General features: G+C 36.2%; 1 protein-coding gene across 2 annotated transcripts; it reads left to right on the top strand.

Annotated features, from left to right (window-relative positions):
- The first annotated feature begins 2,741 nt into the window (after window positions 1–2,741).
- On the top strand, window positions 2,742–10,378 carry LOC114287044 (26S rRNA (cytosine-C(5))-methyltransferase NOP2B-like). 2 transcript variants are annotated; one of them, XR_014330185.1, is made up of 10 exons: window positions 2,742–5,008; window positions 5,101–5,172; window positions 5,355–5,428; window positions 6,016–6,068; window positions 6,554–6,663; window positions 7,311–7,517; window positions 8,376–8,550; window positions 9,417–9,647; window positions 9,739–9,790; window positions 9,929–10,378. XR_014330185.1 is itself a non-coding variant. In XM_082869858.1 (6 exons), the coding sequence occupies exons 2-6, from the start codon at window positions 5,155–5,157 to the stop codon at window positions 7,317–7,319; spliced, it is 264 nt and encodes an 87-aa protein (XP_082725984.1). In that variant the 5' UTR covers window positions 2,742–5,008; window positions 5,101–5,154; the 3' UTR covers window positions 7,320–7,947. The 2 variants fall into 2 exon arrangements, 1 of the variants encoding a protein (XP_082725984.1); XM_082869858.1 differs by lacking the exons at window positions 8,376–8,550; window positions 9,417–9,647; window positions 9,739–9,790; window positions 9,929–10,378 and having other exon boundaries at window positions 7,311–7,947.
- Window positions 10,379–26,913: the final 16,535 nt, after the last annotated feature.

Raw genomic sequence — 26,913 nt, 5'->3', positions numbered from 1 at the left:
AGAAGGGATGTGTAACTTAGCAGAATTGAGAAGAGGAAAAAATAATTATAAGTAATTAGAAGTGGCTTACAATCTACATTTCCTTTTAACTACACAACTTTTGTATTTTTTGTGGTTCTTCTATATGATCAATTTCTATGTTCTTAAAAGAATTGCAAAGAAATTAACTGCAATATTATGTGACTTTTTGGATTTTTTTATTTCAAATGAAAATATTCGTCATTGTGGTTTATAATTTCAAGACAGCAACACTACAAATCCAAAATTATCTATTCAAAGTTTACCTAAAAATAACAATTAATGGTTCAAATTTATTTCACTCGTGAACCCCACACTTCATCAATTTAATCTCTAACACACATACACATTTTGGATAAATTCTGAAACCCATATTATGAGATCCGAGACATTTTCATTTCAAAATGTCACTACCACATTATTTTGATTAACTTCTAATTATGACCATAGCGTTTGTAACATTGTACTCAAATTGTGATTGTATTATTATTCATTCAAAGTGGTATCATGCAAAATATGCTATCACTTCTGATTTATAAGGACAAATAAGACGTTAACAAATAGAATGTTTGAAGTGAAAGTCATAGGAGAAAAGAAAAATACAAAGACTAGATATATAGGCTAGATGTTACGGATTGTTAAGGAGGCGTGGTGTAAATTTTGACTGCTAGTGTGATGTCTAGTTGCTGCAAAAGCTATCAAAAGCATGCCTTAATGCCTATAACATCACCCTCCATGTCTCCCTCAGTATTTGCTTCGGATTCTCTTCTTCAGTGCCATTTTTATTTTCTTTTATTTTTTTAAGTGTAGGAAGAGTGATTCACTGTAGCCTTCTCCAGCTACTCCCTCAAGATGGACTTGAACTTGACTATAGGCTGATCCTAATCTTTCCAAGATCTTAACTAGTGAATGCCGATACAGAACAATTTACTTACCAAACCCAATATAAATGAGCTCCCACTCGCTATACTACCACCTCCTATGGTGGTCAGTGCAAAGTAATTACACTTCGTTTGGATTGTAGGATGAGAAAAGTAACTGTAATCTCTCGTCTGGGTGAGAAAAGAAAAGAAATAATACTTTTTTTTTACTATTGTTGAATGCATGAGAGAGAAAAGTACGTGAGATAGGGATACAAGTGAGATTTTTTTTTTCTTTTGTATTTTAAGGTACAATCTTGATATTATAAATATTTTTTTACATCAGCTTGTTTCTCATCAAATCTCACTATTGGTAACAAATCAAATAAACTTAATAGGAAAGTTCTCATTCTCATAATTTCTCACTCAAGTTATAAAATAAACGCGAAAAAAGAGTTAATTAGCAAATTAGAGGAAAAGCTATTGCTACATATTTGTTTTTTGTTTTTGTTTTTTTGTTTTGTTTTTTTGTTTTTTTGTTTTTTGTTTTTTTTTTGTTGAAAAAACTGTTAATCTGTAGTTTTGTAAGCATAGCATTGCATTGCATCCTTGAGACTCAAATCATCAGAATAAATGCAGTGCACTCTACAAATTGTTGTACAATACTGTGTGATAGGTCACCTGTTAGGTTAATGTTGATTACAGCTAACCTTTTTTGGGTCATGGCAATTGGATTTATACTTGAAAACGAAATAAAAATGTTTTATCTTCTTCTTCTAAAATTAATTATATATAGTGAAACAAATGCACATTCATATATTTTGTACACACATATAAATGAATTTTGTTGTGGTCATCATCCTTTGTCTAAAAGATAGATACTACTCAACTAACACATTTCTATAGCTTTCAAATTCAATTATTCATTTATTTATTATTATCTTGAGTGAACTCTTTTTTCATTGTTATTTTTTAGATGTACCTAATCGCACTACAAGAATTTACACATTTTGCGATCACTTTTACCGACCAAAAAAATTTTGGTCGCAAAAAAATCACATTTGGCGACCAAATTTTAATTAGTCGCGAATGATCATTATTTTTGGCGACCAAATATTATTGGTCGCAGAAGGTTATATTTTGGCGACCAAAAAATGAGTTGGTCGCAGAAAGTGGTATGCATTTGCCGACCAACTACAAATTTGGTCGCGGAAGGTCACATATTTTTTGGCGACCAAAAACTTGGTCGCCAAAAACTTATTTTCAGCAACCAAAAAAAATTAGTCGCCAAATTAATATTTTTAGCGACTAATATTTTAGTCACCGTTGATTGAGATTTGGCGACTAAAAAAATTAGTCGTTATATATTTGAGATTTTGCGACAAAAAATGAATTTAGTCGTTATAACAAAAGTAACATATGGTGATGAAAACTAGTGAAGAAAATAAATTTCGTCACTAAATAAGGATAACCGGTGAAGAATTATAAAATTTTGTCACATATAATAAAAAAATAAAAATAATGGGTGACAAAATTTATTTTCATCAATAAACACTTCTTTTTAGGTGAGGAAAAATTTAGTTTCGTCACTGAAGATTTTTCCGCTAACTTTTTTGAGTGGCGCCAAAATTTTGAGACTTTTGGTGAGAAACAAATTTGTCACCAATTATAAAATTATTAGTGAGGAATACATTTTCGTCATCAATAATTTTAAATATTTTTTTTTAAAAAAAAAACTTAATTTTAAATATTTTGAGATCATTTGATGAAGAATATATTTTCGTCGTCAATAATTTTTAATATTTTAAGACTTTTGGCGAGGAAATTATTTTGTCATCAATTTTTGGGGGAGAGAAACTGGGCAGTAATGAAAAAAAATTAGGTTACTAATTCCCCTCCTCTTTTTCTTTTTTGTTTATCAGTTTTCCCCCCATTCATCTCTCACAAAACACAGCGCCCCTTATCCTCTTTCAGCTCGTTCTTCTCTCTCAGTGCCGCCACCGACATCACCCACATTCTCCTCCGAGCAATTGTCAGTGCCACCGGCATCGCTTCCAGTATTATTCGATTATTTCTCTAATTTTTTTTACTTTTATTTTCAAGTATGGGTCCTCTGGCTCTCTCTCTCTCACTCAATTTCTCTGTTTTTCTTTCTTTGTTACTAATTTCCCTTACTTATTGAACATCTGCACTCATTAAATTTCATCAGAATTACAAACTTTGAACATCTATTTGAAACAACAATGGAAGAACCTCATTGGAACCCTACCCTTTGAATTCAATTGAACTGTGCATTGAAGATTTAATTGGTTTGTAGGTTCTGTAATTTTTGTTGATAGTCATTTATCCCAAATCCTACGAGATTTACAGTGATTGCTTATGAGTAATGAATTCCATGTTTTAATTCGAAGGTTCATACCTGGAGCAGTGGTCAATGTGACTATTTCTACTTGTGGTTGAACATTCTTTATGTTACTTCTCTCTCTCTCTCTCTCTCTCTGACACACACACACACACACACACAAACACACATACACTCTCACACTGCTGTTTGAAGGAAATAAGTATATCTATACTAATGTGTATTTCAATTCAATTGCTAGGGATGCTGTGGTAACAATGAGCGTATGAAGCTTAAGATATATAAATATAGTAAGGTATAATGAATTTATCTTAATGTTTATGAACACAATAGTTTGAAGGCATTATGAATGGAATTCAAAATGGGTTTTGTTCAATAGCTGTTATGCCTTATCTGTTAAGGCTACTCAACCCCAACCTTGGTCCATAGTTGTGCTTACTACCATAAGTCTTAAACTTGGACTATTGGTTTTCAATAGAGTGGCCAGTCAATAACTCTAGCCCACCATGCTGGTTGTCTCATCATGACTTAATGCCTCTCCATTATAACACCTTAAATATTTCTTACAATTCTGTTTTATGTTTCTATGACTTTTAATTAGTTGCTACATTGACAATTGGTGCCGAGTATGGTTTTGTTTCATTTGCTGATCATGATGATGCTTTTGAGGAAATTCTCATTCTTTGTTTCTCTATTTAGTCTTCATGTTCCAAAATCCAAATCCATTATCGCTTGAGGAATGGATGGGGTACAAAACAGCAGGATGGTATACCTATCATTCTACGAGGGTAAAATTTACAATTTGTGAGGATCATCATAACATTACTGGGAAGGGAAACATTATTTTTTGATCACCTGGATGGGATGCATTTCTTTGTCTCTAGTGAACCTTGCAGTTGGATCTGAGGACGCAGAATTAGAGTTGCCACTTGAAATATTGTTAGTCTATTTTGTAGATGCGCATATGAGGAGATTTAAGAAAAAGAGAAGAAACAGGTATAAAGAATTTGGTGGTGTAAATAATTTTACTTCATCAAATGAAATATTGATATTAAAACACTATATGATGGAAGAAAGAAAATAGAATTTAAAGATAACACTAGTTGCAGTCTGATTGTTCTATACTACACACGGGTACCTATGTTCATAAATGTACCCATGCTGACATATTTGTGGATAATATGGAATAAAATAATTTCATGGAGGGCTTTTTTGAGTCGAAATTCTTAACAATTGTATGTGGCTGGACTGGCAGCTTGACCTGATTGCTTCCAAATTGTTTATTGAAATTTGAATTACAAGATTATGGCACCTTCAGGAGTTTAGAAAAAGAAAAAGAAAGAATTTAATAGTCTTTTGAAATACAGTGGTTCTCCCTTCGGTGCGTCCCCCCCCCCCCCAACTTTTTCCATCTTCCTTTCCAAATTCCTTCTCAAATCCGTGAACCAAACACAAGATATGAAAAGATAAATGTTATTCTACATCTATGTAAATGCGTGTGTAAATTGTTAGGTGAAAAATTAGATAACTCTAACATTATTCATGAAAAAGAGAAATTCTCAAACAATGGCTTGGCATCTCACAAATAAATTTGAGTCATTCTTTCCATACCATTGCCTATTGTGACAGTAAATATCATTATCCTACGACGGTTCTCCTGCCTCTTATCTCTCTCTCTCTCTCTCTCTCTCTCTCTCTCTCTCTCTCTCTCTCTGTGCTTGATCTCTATGCCGTCTCAGAGCTTCAAGCAGTTCGATTTCGTCTAAAGGTTCGATCAATTTCAATCTCTCTTTTCTCTATTTCAATCTGTGTGTTGTTTGTATTGGTTTAGCTTTAATTAACCTTCTTTCAAATTTGCAGGTTGGACTTGTTGTGTATGATTCACAAGTTCCGATTGGTGCCACTCCTGAATATATGGCTGGTTATTACATGGTATTATCACTAGCTAGCATGTTTTCTTGTTCTTCCTATCCCATTATTCCACTTCCACCCCCACCTCACCCCACCCCCCCAACCCCTGCGAGAAAAAAAAAAAAAAATATATATATATATATATATATATTGTTTTGGGTTTTATGTGGTTTGCTTAGTGCTCATAGTAAGTTTGCTTACAGTTGCAAAGTGCAAGCTTTTTTTTTCCTGTGATGGCCCTTGCTCCTCAAGAGAAGGAAAGGATTGTTGATATGGCGTAAGTAACTGAACTCTTTCACACAGAAATATCTGCTTGCTATCTATCTGAATTTTTTTGCATTATCCTGTGTTTTTAGTTTCTTATTTTTATTTGAGCAAGTTTAATGGCTAAGTTTCTCTTTCTTTCTTTTCTTTTGTTTTATTATACTTTAAATGTTGTCTTTTGTTTTCCTCTTTCTCTTCTTCATGTTAATGTTGTTTTTTTGACGGGTAAGGTAAGTAACAAAAGCATCCTTACATACGTCCAGCCTTGAAAATTGTTGTAGTTAGCTTGTGATTCCATTGCACAATTCTTATATTATGAATTTGTAGCATAATTTAACCTTTGATACAATCTGAGACAAAACAGTGTAAAGAAAGCTCACTTTAGGGACACTAATATCTTGCCTTTTTCATGTTCATTTCTTTGTATGAGACATGGTAGAGTTGATTGATGTATTCAGTCTCACACACTAGTCATGGACATTTATGCAATCAAAGGAATAGGATTATATGTGGTATCCATGTCCACGTCTCATGTGTTATCTTCACTGCTTCTTTCTATCTACATTCTCCCTCTTAATTGCAATTTATAGTTTATTGCAGGGCTGCTCCTGGTGGTAAAACAACCTACGTTGCTGCTCTTATGAAAAACAGTGGTGTGTAGTGATTTCCATCTTGACTCTGTTATTTCAATTGCACTTATGCTTTCAATTAATTCATATTGTTGTTATGGCTTACTCACAACTTGTTGGGTTGAGCATATTCAAGTGAATATATGCATGAGTTTGTGTCCATTTACTTGTTAATGCGGGGAGATACGGGCTTACCCTATTTCCACCTACACAATAAAGTGTGACACTGTCTATTGAGCAACTTGGAGGAATTTTCAACCGAAATGGCGGTCATTTACTTTCTTAAAATTTAGTTTAAATACAAATCTTCATTTATTCTGATGTCAGACAAGTTGGTGTATAATGTTTATTCTGCTGATGTATGTATAACCATTTTTTTGCACTCAAAAAGTTGCCAACAACAAATTGTCTTTGGGCAAAGTCCTTGATGATTTTTTTTCTCCTTGCCCTAGTATCTATATGAATCCCATGTCTCTTTCCTCCCTGTTATCTAATGCAATGGTTACTAGGTATAATTTATGCAAATGAGATAAAGGAGTCAAGACCCAAGTCGCTTACTGCAAATTTACATCGTATGGGGGTGACAAACACTATAGTTTGCAACTATGACGGGAGAGAGGTAAGCATCTTGTTTTGTTGCCCTTAATTCTTATCTATTACATTATATAAATGTCATATTTCCTTGGGACTGAATGATTGAAGTTTGAATTTGTGAGTTGTTATTTTGTTAAAAAAACATACTGTTTAATGTGGCAAAAGGGAAACTTGATCTCAGATGATCTTTTCTTGCATTTTAATAAATTTCTTCTGTGATGTCTTCCATAACAGTATTTATATCATGTGGGGATGTCTCAAAGATGTTTGGCCAAACATAATTTAGTAAGTGAACCAAAGCATCCTCACATCCCAACCCAGCAACTCCAAAAGCCATGTGCTTCACAGTAGAAGCAGCAGTCTGCCTATGAACCAAATCTCTGTCCATGAGAGCATCCTCTAGCAATGGCGTCACTGCATAAATGTAATCCTTTCCCATTTCACCAATGTACTCGAATAGAAACGAGAGGGACTTCAGAACACCATTCTGAACATTAAGCTCTGGCACACAATATTCATTCATAAAGGCTGGTAAAACTGTAAAAGGAGAATGCATTCTGAAAATTTGTGCTTAAATGGAATATAAATTCTGGCACACGACTTTAGAACACCGTTCTGAAAATTTGTGCTTAAATGGAATATAAATTTTTTTACCAAATGTCGTGACTTCAGAATGCATAGAATGAAGCATTTCACTCTGGAAGGCATACAGAAGCAGTGGAGCATTATATTGCCATGGTATCAAGCAATATCAAATCATGTCCTTTTGCGGCCATTTGTTTTTGCAACCGTGCTGCTGCACACCAATCTCTGGGCCAAATTGCTGATGCTATTGCCGACTGTAGTCTAGCCATAGTTCTTGATGGAAGTTACTCAAAGGTTGGCCTTTAAAGTGTATACTATGCGGGGTGTTAGCTTATTTTTTGTTTTGTTGGAAGAGGTTATCAAATGATTCTCTTTAATTTTCTTTTTTATTGTACTTAATGTTCTTGTTTCTATTTCTATTGTCGTTTTCTTTCTCTTTTCTATTTCTGTCATTGTTTTCTTTCTCTCTTCTGTTTCTTCTTCTTATGCCTATTCAAGTCCACCTCTACTAGCTGCCTGCCTTATAGGATTCAGCACTGGGCAATGGCATGATTTTTACTTAATAAACTTTTATATCCATTTCAACATTTTGAACCTTTGCCTGCTGCTAATAACTCCTCAAGTGTAGGCTTTTTTGTTGTTTACAAGCAGCTGGATAGAAGCAGCTGGATAGACACACTGTAGTATTAAAGCAGCTGGATAGACACAGTGTTGTCTTCATTTTGGTTGCATTCATTGTATAAAGAAACAAATCACAGCAGCATTATATGATTACTCTTCAATGCCCTTGAAGTTTATATTTGATGTAACAGGCATGCGTTAAAGACAAACCTTCTATAATCATGTTGTGTAGTCATAACATATGAGTTAATTTAAAGGTTTGAACTGTCAGATGGTTAGGTTTCCTGATCAGGCACTTTGGTAATACCAATTTGAAAATGGCATTTTCAAAAAAGGTTCCAGATATGACTATTTATCTTGTTTAACCAATTTGTCCTTGTTTATTCATGCATGAACTTCATTTTAGGCACAATTTGTAAAAATACTAAGATGTCTAACCATACTTAATGATGCTGATACATAGACATTTCTCCATGTTATATCACTTATCTCTAATTACTTTAAAGGCTAACATGACTTTGATTTCTGCAGTGGAAGCTCTTGGTGAAATAGTTGAACAACAGGGTAAAAAAGGCTGGAATTTCAATTTGAAACATTATGACAAAAACTTGAATTGGCAAACACCAATAGTGGACTCCTCCCTTATGTATGACTGTACTATCAATTGCACCTGCCTTTCTGATGATGAATGTCACATCAGTGCCATGTATGTTCCTTTTTATGTTTTTAAATATACTTATTATTCAACTCAATTTTTTGCTTAAATTGTTATTTATGATTTTTTTATTTTATTTATTTTTAAATTAGGAGGCAATGATGTTTGAATACAAGCCTATGCTCTGTATGTTAAACTTATTAATGTCAGTTGAAAGTCCAAATTCTGTTTTGTATAGATGAAAAAAAGAGTAATGTGCTGAGAAAACCCTGGTATTGTTCTGTCACTTCTTATTTACACGACGCAACCGGTTGCCATGAACATCTATTCATATATTGCTAATTACTAGGGTTGTTGGGAAAATTAAGGTTGTATTTTGATGTCCCATAGAAAGGAAACGACTGCCAACAGTACTTATAGTAATTTCGAAGTGGAAATCTGATATTTTGAGTATGCAAAGTGACAAGAATAAATGGCAGCCAATCTACAAATGAAATTCAAAATAACGAATATTGTCATGTACTAAAAGAACATAAATATCATCACTTTCAAGATAAATGAGCGAATTTTCTGTTCTTCATTAGGTGACCTCATTTTAGTAACAGTTGATTGAACTTTCACTTCTCATACCATAAAATGTTTGGTAGGTGCGTTCGAATTCAGTTCAGAAATGTTAAATGTCCAACACACCAGAGGCACCAATACACATCTATAATTAGGTATGTAAATCTGCAGGATGTATATACTCTAATTACTTGGAGTTTTTCATGTTTTGTGCTTTTAATTATTTGTTGTTATACATTGTTGGTTTTTGAAAAATTGAATTCTGTAATTATTTATTTTCATGGAGATGACTCTCTTAGGTAATATATTGTATACAAATCTCTAATTCAAGAATGAATAAATAATGAGTGCAGCTAGAAATTTCAGGATGCAGACAAGATTAGAAAGACTGAAGTAGATTCAAACAAAAACCACCATGCCCATGGTTTGCGATGATGATTTCAATTGGTATCCTTGTAATTGCATTGCTTCTTGGGCATATAATCAACGCAACAGTGAATTGAATAGCCAAAGTTGAGGATGATTACCATGAGATGATGGAGCTGAAGAAACGAGCAGAGGCAGCTGATGTTGCTAAATCACAGGTATTTGATAGTTGTAGTTCATGTATTGAAATTTTGTTAAGCTTCACCTAATATGTCTACATGGTTCTAATTGAATTTCAATCCTCTGTAGTTCCTTGCTACTGTGTCCCATGAGATCAGAACCCCAATGAATGGTGTTCTTGGTAAGTTTTTGTTATTGTCCTTTATCATTTTAAGTCATTTAAATACATTGATTTGGGGAAAACATTAAAAAATTATTTAAAAATAAACAAAGAAAGTGGGGTTGTTGTGTGATGTCTGTATATATGTTTATTCAACAGGAATGTTGCAGATGCTAATGGACACAGATCTGGATGTAACTTAACAAGACTATTCAGAACTGCACAGGGCAGTGGAAGAGCGTTGGTTTCACTAATAAATGAGCTTTTGGACCAAGCAAAGATTGAATCTGGTAAGCTCGAGCTTGAGATTTAAAGAGATATCTAAAGATCAAATCCATCAAGCTGATTCACAATTTCAAGCATAGTGCATTGATTGGTTTCACACCTATGATTGATTTTTGTTCATTTGGACTAGAATATATTTTTTTTCATTTGTTGATAGCTGCGCATGAATAACAAATAGTTATGTTTCAAATTGTTATGCTAGATGGATGTGACTTGTGAATGAAAACTTAGAATAGTTGTATTGTGTCGAATGTTAATGAATTATGTATTGTGTCCAATGTTAATGATTCAGTTGATTTGAATGATGCTTTAAAATTATAGGTTTATTATGGATTGAATGAATTATTAGGAATTACAAGTGTATTGTTTTCGTGCTTTGGCGACCAATTTATTAGTCGCGACAAATAAATAATTTTTTTTTGCAAAAAATGACAATTGCCGACCAAGAGTTTTGGTCGCAAAAAATACATGTATTGCCGACCAAAATAGCTCTTGGTCGTGGAATCTCACTTTTGCCGACCAAAAGTTTTGGTCGCGAAAAGACACAAATGGCGACCAATTTTTTTGGTCGCGAAATGTGATAATTGGCGACCAAAAAATTTGGTCGCAAAATGTGACAATTAGCGACTAAGAAATTTGGTCGGGAAAATATCACTTTTCGCGACCAAAGTGTTTTGGCGACAAAATAAATTAGTCGCGATAATTAAATATTTAGCGACCAAAAATTTAGTCAGCAAATTCAACTTTTGCCGACCAATCAAAATTTTGGTCGCGAATTACTTTTGCCGACCCTCAATTGGCGACCAAAGTAACGACCAAAAAAATTGGTCGCGGATAATTTTTGCCGACCAAAAATAGACTTTTAGCGACCAATTTTTTTGTTGCCAAAAGTGTTAATTCTTGTAGTGTCGGTACATCCAAAAACAAATTACCAAAGACCAAAAAAAGAAGGAGCACTTTAGGCTGTGTTTGGTTGTATTCTCTAAATATATTTCTACCATTCTATTTGCATTTGGCATTTGTTTACAGTTTTTAAAAATTAATTCCACACTCGCTTTTGAAAACTCTATCCAAGGCGGGAAAATTTGGACTAACCGGTGTTCTCCCAGGCATTCGGCTAGTTCGGAGCACTACAATTTTCTTTTCTTTTTTTTTTTTTGGTTACAATTGCCAACTGTTATTTTTTATATTTTAAATAAAAAAAATTTGAAATTTTTTTTTTTAAAAAAAATTGATTTTTGAATAGAATTTTGAGTTGTGTGTTTGGTTATGAGTTGTAAATTTTTGTATCAAATATCATATGTTACATAAAAAATTCCCTACTCATTTCAAAAAAATATTCAAAACTCTTTTCAAAACTCATTCACCAAACAAATTTTTCACACTCAAATCATAATTTCAAAATTCACAAACTCAAAATACAACTCTTATTTTCAAATCATATTTAGAAAATTCTACCAAACACTACCTTAGTTTTTTCATATATAGAGATTATTTGATATGGTGTTAGAATATTGTTTCACACAATTTATATTAGGACACTTGCGTTGTTATCTTCTAAAAAATTAAATATAAAAATGATAAGTTTTATTATTTTAACCAATAAATCACAAATTAAGACATCACATGAATTTGTTCTAGGACAATTTTTTAATTTTCCATATATGATCCCACACTCAAACGTTTAGTTGAAAATTCATTTGAGTGAATGATTAGTGTATATACAACAAAGTCACTTTCACAATATGGTTCGTAGGGCTATGCAGCGGATCCACAGACTTGACCCGATCCGACCCCGACCAACAACGGATGGATGCGTGACACGTGGCGAGCAGGTGCGGGCCCAAATTTTGTGTTTTTTCAGGTTCAGGTCGGGTGGCGGGTGATCTGCCTTTTAACCCAGCAAACCCGACCTGACTAGACCTTTATTTATTTTTATTTTCTTTCTTTTTCTTTTACGCCTCAGCCCTTTTTTTCTTTCTGATATGCCTCAGTTTTGCCCTAATTTCTTCGATAGACAGAACACAACACTTACACATAGACACTTTCTCTCTCTTATCTCTCTTCTCTCTCTCTCTATACTCTACCCATTGTGTGACGATCTACACTAAACGGTGATTGATCTACAGTAAACGTCGATCGATCTACACTGAGCTCTCTCTCTCTCTCTCTCTTCTTCTTCTTCTTCTTCTTCTTCTTCTTCTTCTTCTTCTTCTTCTTTCCTCTTCTCTGTTTCTCTTCTTCTTTTCTTCTCCCCATTTTTTGGGTTTTTTATTTTTTCACCTTTCCCCTTCTGTTTGGTTCTAGAGAAAAACTACTACAACTTTCTGGTTGTTTAATTTTGTTTTATGATTTGTTAGTGTATCTGGGTTAGTTTTTCCGGTAAAACACATTTGCTTGATCTTATGACTGTTCTTAAATTTGGGTTTTCTAGATTAGAACACAGGCGATTCGGAGAGCTCACGAGAACATTGATAAAACCTAATTATTCATGCTCCTCAATATGTAATCTGTTTTTTTTTTTTTTATATGTGTGTGTTCCAGTTCGAAAACCTGTCTTTTAGAGTCTAATTTGTTTTTTTTTGTTTTGTTCTAGTTCTAATCTTTTAGAGTCTAATATATATATATATATATATATATATATATATTTTGGTTCCAATTCTAAAACTAGAGAGGTGGTTAGATTCACGGTATGAGGGTTCTACACAGAGATAGGAAGCTTACAGAGAGAAAACCACAAAGGTTTGGTTTATTTTTCTTGTTATTTGCAATGGATTTTGTGAGGGACTTCATAGAAAAAATATTAGATTAATTTGCATCCACGAGTGAAAAAAAATTAGATTAATCGGTTCTATATTGGACTTGTTATTACACTGTATATTGGACTTGTTATTAATCTGTTCTCTGATAAAGTGTGGCTGGAATTGAAAAAAATATTAAATTAATCTGTTCTCCGACTTGTTATTAATCTATTTTGAGATCTCTGATGGTAGTTTGTTTGTTTAAAAATGAAATTTGGAATTAATCTGTTCTATTTTGTTCTGGAATTAATCTGTCCTGTAATTTAATATGTTCTGTAAAAAAATTAGTTTGTTTAGACCATGTGAAATCTCTGATGGTAGTTTGAGGAAATTAATATGTTCTATAATTTTGAATGATTTTAAGTTTATCTAAACATGTCTATTGCCTCTTTATTAGTTATAAGTGTTTTGTCAGCATAGTCTGGTCTGACAACCAAATTTCCAGTTATTCATGTAAGTTTAAAATGGATAAGTGCCTTCATTCTTTTTAGGAAAGAGCACATTCAAAGCACAAAAGCATTTACTAGAGTTTTTTTACCCATAAAGGTTGTTGCCTCCATGTTTGGTTCAACGGAAAGAGAAAATACACACACACAGAGCATAATCTGATTTTATCTTCATATGTCATTTAACATGTTGTTCAAACATAGACAAAATAAGAGTGACAAAGGCATTAAGGTAGAAACAAAAAAAAAAAGAAAAAAGAAAAAAAAGGAGAGGCATCAATTTGAATATCAAAGAAAAAGGAATGAAGAAACAAAGCATAAAATTACAATCTTCATGCCCAAGCTTCTACAAATACCACTTTAGATGCTTGGTTTGGTTATCAAATAACAATCTAGAGTCTGATGGTAGTTTGTTTAAAAAGAGCATGGATTTGAAAAACATATTTTGAATGATTTTTTATTGGTTGTTGGCAGTTTATTTGATAATCTTTTGGTCATAGATCCTCCAAGTGAAGAAACATTTTTTGTGAGTCCTAATGTTAAGCTCGAATCATCTTCTATTGACCCCTCTACCCAATCTAATGCTCCCCCTCCTAGACCACCCCTGGCCAAAACCAGTAGTAGTGGGAGAACAACATCAAAGGCTTGGGATCATTTTGAAAAGATTAAGGATATTGATGGGAAAGATAGGGCTATGTGCAAAGTATTGTAAGAAAGAATGTATGGCAGGCTCTAAGAGTCACAGAACAAGTAATTTGTTAAATCATTTGAAAAATTGTACAAATTATCCATATAGGGATACTCATGGGCAACAAACATTGGGATTTCAACCTAGAGAAGTTGGTGGGGAGGGTGTTGTTGATGTTGTGGTTACTCCATTTTCTATAGAAGTTGCTAGGAGGCATCTTGCCGAGATGATAGTAATTGATGAATTCCCTTTAGATTTGTGGATGGGGTTGGTTTTAAGAGGTTTTCTAATGTCATGCAACCCAAGTTCAAGATCTCATCTCGATATACTGTTGCTAGGGACATTATAAACATATACACCAATGAAAGGGAGAGGTTGAAGATAATTGTGAAGAGGCGTAGAATTTGCTTTACCATAGACATGTGGACTTCCATACAAAATTTGTGTTTTATGTGTCTAACTGCACATTTCATTGATGATGATTGAAAGTTACAAAAGACGATCATAAATTTTTGTCAAGTTGAAGACTACAAAGGAGAAACATTTGGCAAAAAAATTGAGGCACTCTTAAAAGAGTGGGACATTGATGGCCTTTTTACCTTAACTGTTGATAATGATAGTTCCAATAATCTAACCATTAGATTCTTGAAACGAACCACAAACTGTGGAAGAGAACTGTCTTGGGCCATGAATTGTTACATATGCGTTGTTATGCACATATTCTAAATCTCATTGTTAGTGATGGATTGAAGGATCTTAAGTCTTATATAGCGAATGTAAGGCATGCAGTGAGGTATGTGAGGTCTTCTTCAAACCGCCTTGACTCTTTTAAAAAGTATGTGAAAAGTTTAAAAATTGAGAATAAGAGTCTCTTGTGCGTAGATGTGCCAACACAATGGAATTCTACATATCTTATGTTGGAGGCGGCGGAAAAATTTGAGAGTGCTCTTCAAAGAATGGGTGAGGAGGACTACAATTATAAACACTACTTTTTGCATAATGAAAGGGGTGAGAGGAGAGAGATGCCTACCGCCGATGATTGGGATAATTGTAGGGTGTTTTTGAAATTTCTTAGAATGTTTTACAATGCAAAAAAGAGATGTTTTGGGTCTTTATTTGTTACTTCAAATACATTCTACACTAAAATTTTTGTCATTGAAAATATGATTGGACAATTAATCACTACAATAAACTGCACATTTGGCAACTAAATTTGGCGACCAAAAAAATTTTAGTTGCCAAAAATAGTACTTTGGGCGACTAAAAGTTAATTTAGTCGGCGTTGATTGCATGTTTTAGCTACTATATTATTTTAGTAGACATATAATGCTTATTGGCCACCAAAAAAAACTTTAGTCACTAAATACAGCGTAATTGGCGACTAAAACAGTTTTAGTCAGTGTTAGTTGGCATTTTACGCTACTAATTCTTCATTTAGTCACTGTATAATGTTATTTGCCGACAAAACAAATTTAGTCGCCAAATAATGGGCACATTTAGATGAACTTTTGACGACAAAAAATAATTTAGTCATTGTATATTAAACTTTTGCCGATGAAAATAAACATTAGTAGCCAAATGTTAGGTTTGGCGACCAATTTTTAGTTGCTGTTAATGAGTATTTGCCGACAAATAAGCATTTAGTCGCCAAATATTTGAACAAAAATTTAGAGGGAAAGACATTAATAGTGGCGCCCGGTATCCTATTTACACAAAAACACTTTTGGGTTCTGTTATGTCTCACACACCAACATAGAGAGCAGTCAATACCAAACCTCACCGGCGCTCGCCACCACCACCACTGATCACAGGTATTTGTCTCTCGGTCTCTCTCCCTCTCTGTTGATCTGGGTCTCTCTCTTTCTCGTTGTCTCTCCCTTCCCCATTTTTCACACTTTCTGTAGGGTTTTTATATGATTTTTTTTGTTTCATTTTGTGTTGATTTCATAAATGATTTTTTAGGGCTTTATCTAATTTTGCAAATGGGTTTGGTTGAAGTGGTATTATTTCGGATTGTTGAAATTTCAATTTTGAGTGTTTGATTTTTCATAGTCAATTGAGAAGAACAAGTTTCTCATATTACAAATGCTAGGTACCCAAAATAAAAAATATATTGCAATATCAAAAATTTGGGATCTTGCTGGACTCCGACTTCTTGCTCTATCTCTCCACACTCATTGGTCTGTTTTGGGTGCAAAATTATAGCACCCATGGACTCCTCTGACTTAAGGGTGTTTATCTTGAATGATGTGTTGTTCAGCACCACCTGCACAATAACCCATCACCACTGCAAATTCCATCTATGCTTTTGAATTTAGTGAGTTCAACTTCTTTACTGCTATTATATGTTTCTTTCTGTGTTTATAATAGAATTGTGTTTGGATTGGATAGGCGTCGTATATGTACACTGTATAATAAATTATTAGGGTAATGATATAGATTAATAAGTGGAGAAGTACATTAATGATTTTAGGGTTTAAAAATTGAGGTTGGTTTTTGAAAGAGATGAGAGGTCTCTATCTATTCACATGATCTGTCATCTGATTAGCTGTTGTGTGTAATTGCAATTTGTAATTGTTAAGCTGTGTTGGGCATTGGAGGTGGCCTCCCATCCATCCTAAAACACACTTAGGTTCGAAAGTGAAACTGAAAGCCCACTATATGACCATATGTGTCTCTGTTTTAGCTGAATCGGTTGATTAATTATTTAATTAACTATTGATTAATCAATTGTTAATTAATCAACATGCTAGCCTCACTTCCATATGCTTTTGTAATGTTATTTCAACTTGGGTTGAATGAAATTCAAGTTAAATCCGAATCACTCTCATGTTTTTTTGTTTTTTTATGTTAAGATGGGTCGATCGAATGAGTTGGGATTGCAAAGTAGACGATTGTGCCCTCTTCATAGTGTGAAGTCGTGGAGAAAAATCGATCCGAGTACCAAAGACGCGGTCGTCCAAGTGGTGCTAGTATGAGATTCATCTTGCGATAATGTCTTTATTATGTTATTTGTAATTGCTTAAATTAATTGATGTACTAATTCTCTTATTATGTTTATAGGACAAGTTTGTTATCAGCAAGGATTTTGATAATGATGAACAAGCTCAACAGATCCTCGATAGAAAGGCATATTTGTTATACAAGGATTAGAGATACAATCTAAAGCAAGAGTTCCTCAAACTTGAGGAATAGAGTGTTGATGACCCCTATAGTCATCCGCCTAGTGGAGTGAGCTTGGAGGGCTAGAAATATCTAATTGATGTGGCTTGGAAAGATGAATATCACTTAGTAACAAAATAATTAGAAACCCCATTCTTGAAATTAATTTATGCGTTAATATATAAAATTCTTCACTAGATCTTTTTTTTTTTTTCAAGAAATGCTCTAAAGCTGGTAAAGCAAATAAGGGTATACTACCCTACAATCACACAAGTGGATCTCAATCATTTCCAATAGCAATATCGCTTATGGTGAGAAGTTGTTAATTTAGTAATGTTATGAATGATTGCTTCTTCTTAATTTTGAATACTACTTTATCCAGTTCGTCATTTTTTTTTTCTCCAAGCCTAACAGGCAAATGAGGATGGATATATAGATTTTCCTGAATTTTATAAGAAATCACACAAGTCCAAGATGACAAGAGACTGGATTGACCCCAAATGTATTGAGCTACATGTGAGCACTGAATGTTGAAACCAATTGTGTTGAATATCAATTAGTAAAGTTGTTGTAAATTCCTTATGGCAAATACTTCATTGTTTTTTTGCCATGACATGATGAGATAGTGAATCTACAAGTGGTAGCCACCGATGCGAGGATGTCATTGACCCATGAAGAACTATCAAGGCAAGTGCTCCGGCCAAAAAAAAATTACTTGCGTGTGTAGCTCGGCTTTTTCGCACCCCTTTCGGAAGGTTTGAAAAGAAGCCCTACAGTTCGGACTCCCATGGTTCTGAATCTAATCTCACAAGTACAATGTGAAATTGATAAACACCAAAGAGTCCAAATCCAGCAAATCTTTTGAAAAATCGATTTTTGAATCAAAAATGTCAAAATTGGACTGTTTTTCCAGATACAGAGTCGCCACCTATATATTTTATTTTGGAGAAATTTAGGAAACTCATGACTTGTGCCAAAGGCCACGTGTCCGCCATCACCAAAGTTGCCTCGGCTCGGGAACTTAGGTACGAGAGGAAAAGGTCATGAATTGAGCACCCCTGCTCGCCCGATCAAAGATCGGTCTCTACTAATCATGATATGATTTTTTATAAACATTATGTGTTCTTATTCCGGTTATTAAACTAGCTTTACTATGTTATGTGCATAAGCAAGTATAGACTAGTTTGCTCAATTTGGAACAATTCAACTCATGTTTGTTTGCGAAAATGGTTTGAATTTGCCACCTCAAGTGGGCTTAAAGTTTGCGAATTTGCCACTAAACATAGTGGGCATAAAACATGATTTACCACTCAACAAAGTGAGCTTAAAACATACATTTGTTGAATCGTTCCAATTCAAACAATAAGCCTTCATCCACAGGCATTTAAGCAGTTTATCATTTAAGCATTTAGCCTCATGGCAAGCATGCTAGATATGACAAAATTCAAACTCATGCAAATATGCTAAAGCATTAAAACTCACCTAGTACTCCAAGCCAAAAAGATATGAGTTAGAAAAATATGCATGATTCCTAACTATACAAAATGACTAATACAACGCATGCAAAGAATATGATTAATACGCTCGGCTACTAATATAGCATATGATTCAATTAAATAACATGCAGTTAAACACGTATTCAAAGAAAATATTGAAATAACAATACAGTTTGAATGATGTGCCGCGCCTCGGTACATGCAATACGAAATGAATGTATGCAAGCATGTGATATGCTAATTTGAAATATGTCCCTAATCTAACCATCAAAAGCAATTAAATAAAAATGAAAAAGACTTGGGGTTGGAAAACATACACACACGCACGCACACTTATTACAAAATTACGTCCTCACGAAGGAGGGTTTAAATGAATAAGAGCTAACTAGCTACGCTAATTAAACTGATCTAATTAAGCTAATTAGACTAATTATTACAAATCAAATGAATAACTAGCTAAGCTAATTATTACAACACTTTAATTAACTAGCAAACTAATTAATTAAATTACAACACAAATGCACACAAAGTAAGCATGTAAGACATTTAAACTATGCTACCACTACTCCATCTCAGGAAGTGGAGGATGCACATGCTCGGTTTTTGCCTCGAAAAGACCACCATTTTGCTCTCAGAAGCCTCTGTTTGCAGAGTTGAACATTTCCAGAATCTTTCTGCTTCACCTTACCAAATATTCTCTGAAACTAACATTAGCGTCCTGCCGGCCATGTATAGCTACTGCCAACCATCTGCTGGCCAAAAAGGAGTACTGTCGGCCAGAATTAATGCACTGCCGACCACTGGTGGTGCATTGCCGGCCACTGATGCATTGGATCACCATGCTGCAGCAGAGCACAAATAGAACAAAAATGAGGTCTTTCCAAGGGTTTGTTTGTACTGTATCCCTCCTTATCATCTAAATACCTCAAAGGAGTGACACATTTGGATCCAAAACCACCAATCAAGCAAGTTCATTGCACGATGGCCAAAGATCCAAGTTGTACAATTTTGATAAATGCGTAAATATGACCAACAAGACCATCACCCTATCATGCATGATCTAGGGCAATGGAGACCTAGGAAAGCGGTACATTCATCACTTTTGAGTATGAAATGTCTCATTTTCCTTGTGCTCAAACTAACGTCCAATTTGAACGCATGCAATGCAACACAAAGACATGCTTATCTTGTCGCTTTCACTTGTCAATTTTGTTTACACATTTTAATTACCAAAACATTCCTTAATCACTTAGTCCATTGGTGAGTGTCCTCTAAGTGGAAAGAAAGCTCAAACCAAAGGTTGTTTTAGGCATGAAAGAGACCCCATGTCGTTGGTAAGGAACCCCCAAAGGGATTAAACCATTAAGCACTAGCATCTCAATTTCACGCATCAAACAAGTAAATGGTTTAAACCACTTTCAAAACAAAAATAAAATCAAGAAAGATGGGAGGTTGCAGATATGATTAGGTGCTAAAAATTAGTACCAAAGGTACTAAAACATGCAACCAACTCAAACCAATGATAGTTAAAACCTTAAAACACTAAGCTAGTGAAGGAATTAACACTACAACCATGCCATGCAATGCTCAAATGAAAAAAATAACCCAAAATAGAGGCAAAACAGCCTTAAATATAGTCTAAAACATGCTGGACTCAAGCCACAAAAAGCTAAAATAATAAGCCAATACACGGAGTTAACTAAGCATGCAAACAAGACACAAGCAGTGGAGGTTAACCTTTCCAATTTTGGACTTCAAAATGAGATTTTTACCACTAAAAAACCTCTGAAATTCAGTGATTAAAAGGCCTAAAAAAAGGTTGGTTTGAAAGTGATGGATAAAGGCACAAAAGCTTTATAAACTAAAAAACAAGAAGGGTGAACCACCCCCTAACTAAAAAGGGGTTCAAACCACCATTTTCAAGCCACAAAAACAGAGCTTTTACAGTTCAAAACCAGCCCAAAAAAACAATTGAAAAAGATAGAAAAACAAGCATTGAAAACAAGATAACAAGACTAGTATTCTACTTCTTGAAGCAAAGAATACTTTAGGCACAAGTTCAAGCCAAAACCACCTTCAAGAGCCCCAAGAAGGCCCCAAGGAACCTCAGTTCAAGGGTGAGAAGATTTGGTTTAGGAGAGGTAGGCAAAAGTATAGAGAAACTAGGCAAACACACACAATTTTGCAAGAGAGAGAGAGAGAGAGAGAAATCTAGAGAGAGAGAGAATTTTTATGTCTCAAATTTTTCTAACCCCCACCCATAAGAGAGAAGGGTCCTATATATAGAAACACAAATTTCCCTCACAAACATCTAGCCATACACGTGTAGGAAGATGCATGAATCTGTGCAAACAGCTGGCATAAAATATCACAAAATATATGTAGGAAAACCTGATGGATGGCTGGCTGGCCATCAGTGATGGCTGACAAGGCTTCATTGATGGCAGGCAATACACATCAATGGCCGACAAAGGAGAAGTGGTGGCCGGTAGCCTCCAAGGAGGGCCGGCAGGCCATCAGAAACTTCAGGCTGAAAAGACCCAGGCATGGTCCAAAGATGAGACAAAATGAATGCAGGGTTTAAACATGTGGCGTTCCGCTGAGGACTTTTAGTGCTTGACGATCAATCAGACTCGTCATCGGATGTACCTGCAAGAACATCCAAATCTTGAAGAGGTGTCAAAAATTGGGTGTCTACAGCGTGGATTTGGGATAGGCCCTCAACCCTCTTCCACAACTGATAGTACTGCATGAGCTCATGATAAATATATGGAGTCAATGAGAGCGGAACTTGAGGTTCTTCGTGAGAAGCGTCAAAAAGATCACGTGGAGCTGCTGAAGGAGAAAGGGGAGCGCTAAAGAGATCACGAGGAGCTGCTCAAGGAGGAAGAGGAGCGCCGAAAAGATCGTGTGGAAATTATGAGGGAAAGAGAGGAGATGATGAAAGAAGTCGAAGAAGAAAAAAAAAGCACGGGAGGCACAACAAGACGGTAACTGGAGGGTGGTATGAACATCAGGACGCACTCAAATGTTTTTAACCGAAGGGCAATAACCGAAGGATGGTACGAACATCAGAACGCACTCAAATGTTTTTAACCGAAGGGTGGTAACCGAAAGGTGGTATGAACATCGGGACGCACTCAAATGTTTTTAACCAAAATGCACTCAAATGTTTTTAACCGAAGGGTGGTATGAACATCAGGACGCACTCCAATGTTTTTAACCGAAGGGTGGTAATCGAAGGGTATGAACATCAAGACACACTCAAATGTTTTTAACTAAAGGGTGGTAACCGAAGGGTTTATCCTAATGCGTTGCACGCAATAGAAGGGAGAGTAACAAGGATATAATTCGAAGGGCACGAATAATTTTACCTGGAACTCCTCTGAATGGACTGTACATACAATATCATTTGTCTGTGCTGGCTCCGCTGAATGAATCGTACATACAATATCGTGCCTGTGTACAAAAGCATGCTATGAAACGACAGTACATTTTTTTATGCATGAAACAAGCATGAAATCTTATTCTATGCAACAATAAAGAAGTGCATATTCTATGCAATAATAGATAATTGCATATTCTATGCATGTGTAACGAATAGGAAACGTATATTCTATGCATGATAACAACTGAGATATAATGGCATGTTCTATGCGAACCAAACAATTTGAGAGCATATTCTATGCATGATTGGCAACTGGAGCATATTCTATGCAAGATTCAAAGGCAAATGCATATATTCCATGCATGATTCAAGAACGAAAGCAATAAGCATGTTCTATGCATAATGCAAGAGCGGAAGCACATTCAATGCAGTTAGAATAAGAGCATGTTCTATGCGACAGTACAAGTGGAATGCACGTTCCATGCAACAACAAAGAAACATATATTCTATGCAACAACAACTTTCGATTTACCTCTCGAAAAAGTTGCAATATATTAAAAAGGATGCACCTTGCTTATGTTAATGAGTGACGAACATCGTGCACTGGAAATGCAGTTCTGAACTTCCACAGAGGCATTCTGAACTCAATAATGAACAAACTCTTCAATGTTGAAATCCAAGGACACAAAACAGAACTAGGGACACAGAGGAGACCTCTGGAAACCCGCCGGCCACAAGAGGGGGCCACCGGCCACTGGTGTGCCTTTCCGGCCATCGATGGCAGTTCGGGGCAAAATTGACTTTTCAAGCATGGGCCTTTCAATACAAGCCACTAAGGCTCATTTCCTCTCACCCTCTTGACCAAGAATACTCTCTTTTTCTCTCTAGGTGCTTTCCCTCTCTAGATTTGAGCCTTTTACGCGTTTTCCAACGCCCCACACAAACTTTATTCGCTAAATCCTTATAGTTCTCTTCGCTTTGAACCGATTGGAATTTGATTTCGACGCTTCTTTCCTCATTTCCACCACCCTAGACTCATTCCCCTCGAGTTTCCCTCGAATTCTGTGCACTTTTCCTGACTTTGACTTTTTCCTTTATTTTCTCTCTCTTAGGGTTGACTTTTTCAAAGTTTACCCATTTTCTTCATTTTTCTTCACTTTTCACCCATCTCGCACCTATTTTCAGATGGTAGACGAGGTTCCTCATAATGGGACTCCTCCCGAGCCTTCCCCAATAGACTTCGAGGCAGACATCGAGGCCGAGCCAAAGCCGTTACCGCTGAGTGTATGGCCTTTTGATCCAGCAAAATATCATCCTCAGACACACATAGTGCCCACTACCGAAGGCATCAGATGTTTTACCGGTTTTGCTGATGACGCGCCAAAGGACCTCCTGTTAAGGGAGCCAGAGTTTCATTTATCGGCCATTGCCATTGAGGTACGAACTCTGTTTCTATGCATTTTTGCCCTTGATTGTTTGCATTTATTGCATTGTTTTCATCTGACTATGTCTCATACACTGCCTTGATCTAATTACATCTCATGCATTGCCACAGGGTGAGTCTCACGCCTTTAGGGGCTATGGTGTGACGACTGCTCAAGATTGGTATGACGAGCTCCTAGTTGGAGTTTGTGACATTGTTGACGAGGCAGGCTTCACCCTCTTCTGCTCCAGCTTGACTCGGGTTATCGCGAGCCGTCCTCTCTTAGGAGCACTGGTGGAGAGGTGGTGGGACACCACCAACTCCTTCCACTTTTCCACCACAGGGGAGATGACGATGACTCCTTATGACTTTGCCATGATCACTGGCTTAGGCGTAGGGGGTGATCCAATCCCTCTTGACCCAGATATGGAGGAGTGGGAGGCAGCCTGGCTTTCATGGCATTCAGGTAATTTCTTCAATTTTCTTACATTCCAGTCATCAAATTTTCACTAACACACTAAAACTGACATGAGAACTTCCCCACACTGCACTGATACTGCATCTGAAATACTGCATTTCCATACTGTATTCATATTCTGTACCTGACTTCAGCATATACTCATTCTGCCCTATACTTGCATATGATACGCATACTGTGGCTGACATATGACTACTGTCTTTTCAGGTCCCATCCATACCGGGTGCGCCAGCAGGAGTAGCACTAGAACCAGCAGTGCCTCTTCCAGTAGCAGGAGGAGAGAAATAGGCTCCAGCACGCAGCCGAGGCCAAGCTAAGGGTGCCCAAGCTGAGAGTGGTCCTTCAGAGCCTATTCTAGACAATGACGACACTAAGACTAGTGAGACTGAGGAGACAGCGAGTCAGCATTTAGAGTCATCAGAGAGTGGAGATGATGACACTGGCTCGAGTTTTGAGAGTGGGGATTCTGATGCTGAGGAGGGATCCGAGGTGGAGAGCGGAGACGGCTTCAGTTCAAACTCCGATCTAGATTCAGACAGTGGCGTCAACGGAGATAGTGTTGCAGAGTCCTCTCCTCCGAGGAAAAGGACGAAGAGGGCCTCTAGATCTTGAGATGGATGGCGCTGATTTTTGTATTTTTGTTTAGTTTCTTTTAGTTTATAGTGTTAGCACATTGTATAGCTTCGGACAGATTTTATTTTCTTTAAAAACTTATACTGCACCTTTGTGAAAATAGCCATGATCAGAATGAAAACCAAGTTTTTTTTAAAGAGTGTTGTATTTTGCATCATGAGCACCGCATTACATGAAAAATGAGATTGAATTTGATAACGAAAATCGAATACTTGTATTGTCATAACAGTTTGAATCAGATAACGAACCGACCAACAACTGGCATACAAACAAAGCACTATACAATTCGATAAGCAAAATAACTTGATACATAATAAATACAACTCGATAAACTTGTTAAAAGAAAGAAACAAAAAGGACTCAACACAAGACCTCAAGACATACAATCAACAGAGCAAAACACATGCATCCAACATTATTATTCACAAAGAAGGATAGCAGGTATGAGAGGAAGGCTACCAGCCGTAAGTGGTGAATGCCGGGCACAGGCCGGCCATGATGGGTGACTTGCCGGCTATCTATACCCATTGCCAGCCATCAATGATGCCTTGCCGGCCATCAATGTGCAAGACCTCCACATCGTTGACACCTGGCTTTCACTCATTGCCTTGTCTTCTGCAAAAGGCTGAACTTCGTGATTTCTTTATTTTAGCTGCAAATTCTTCACAAATGAAGCCATTCTTTGCCCAAAAACTCTCAAATTGGATTGTAACTTTGGATGGCTCGAAAAATATGAATTTATGGGGTTTCGGCATAAATACACTATTCCCGTTGAATCGTTCTCCACTTTGTTTTTCGTTCCTTCATGCCGCAGCTAGATGTTGGAACCCGATCACGCACGTTTATAGCTTAAGGGGACAAGAGATATGCCCAACAGTTGAAGAATTTCAGGCGCTAATGGAATTCCGACGCGATGAGAAAATTCTGTCTCAGCCCCGTTTTGGTCACATCTAAGCTTTAGGAAGGATGTGTGGGCTCACTTTACATAAGCTCGATCCTTGGTTCATAATGGAGAGCTGGACATCTCCAGCTTGATTCATCGATTTTCTGACACTAGTGACCGAGGCGATCTTTTCTGGCGGGATTTTCGAAAACACGCCCTTTGCTTGTGCGTGTTGGCGCATTTTCTCCTTGCCCCTAGTTTTGGTAGGTCTAGCATCCAGCTAGTTGAAGTAGCCCAAGGTTTGAAAGAGGGCAAGAGTTGCATGGGCTTGGTACTGGCCGAGACTTTGATGGGTTTAGATGCATTTCATCGGCGACAGAAAACTAAATTTGTAGGGAGTCCACTACTTCTCCAGATAATGTTTCCCACCCTTTCTAATATGTGTTTCTCACATCACTCGGCACTCATGCTCTGCTTTTCTCTCAAAGCCCTTTTCTTACCTTTTTCCTCAACACATACCTCTCTATTCTTTAATCTCTCTTTTCTGTCATCCTTCCCCAGATATGGCTCATGGACAAGTTGAAGATAGTGGATTCTTGCCCTGCATATTCAGCACGGGGCTATTTCTTTCACCAACAGCTAGTGGATCTACCGAACGAGAGGTGGTGGTGCCATTGAATGTGTAACAGGTCTGCTGTTGACATTGTTTGGCATTGCTCCTAGTTTGATCTGCCCGAGATGAGCTACAGCATGACTCAGCAACCTGGCATTCAGCTGATTGGCTGGACACACTATGTATTCTACTTTCTATTCTGGCTCAAGCGTCATTTCAGACACAACCAGACTTGCCCAGAAGAGGGGGTGGACTACCCGACTTCATTCCCAATCCGAGGTTCACAATTGGCTCGATATCCCACTGCGTAGAGGATGATAAAGGTTCTAGATTCTGCCCCTAGTTTCAACTGCGCACTTTTTTGGTAAATGCCTAACTTGGCTCGAAGATGAGGCACAAACCGGGCCCACTTTAGTATCAGCAACTACCACAAGCACAAGCGGGGGACGCAGGAACACCTGACTCATCTATACCCCGAGTTTATTGCTTTGATCTTACTTTTCAAGTTTTCTTTTTGAATGTAATAAAAGCAACTTTAATTTGTATTGAGAGTTGAAGAACTTTGTATTAAAATCAATGAAATTGAAGTTGTGGCCACTGAAAATTCTCCTTTGGGTCCAAAAATGGTCTAAGTTGTAAGAAGATTAATTTGAACAAAATCAACTTTTATTAAAACTTTTCAAAACCATTTTCAATAAGGATCACAACTTGACACACATGGAATCTATCATCGAGATGTACAACCCCGAATCTGAAAATGGGAAATTGCCCCTTGACTGAATAGCACTGCTCAGCACTGTAGTAAGTTTTTCTCTCAGAGTAAGGATCACAATTGAACTTTTAGATAA

The sequence above is a fragment of the Camellia sinensis genome, chromosome 5, assembly GCF_055761805.1.
Source record: "Camellia sinensis isolate YWXY chromosome 5, ASM5576180v1, whole genome shotgun sequence".
Classification (NCBI taxonomy): domain Eukaryota; kingdom Viridiplantae; phylum Streptophyta; class Magnoliopsida; order Ericales; family Theaceae; genus Camellia; species Camellia sinensis.
Note: the sequence above shows the minus strand (reverse complement) of the source record. Positions and strands in the feature narration are given on the sequence as shown.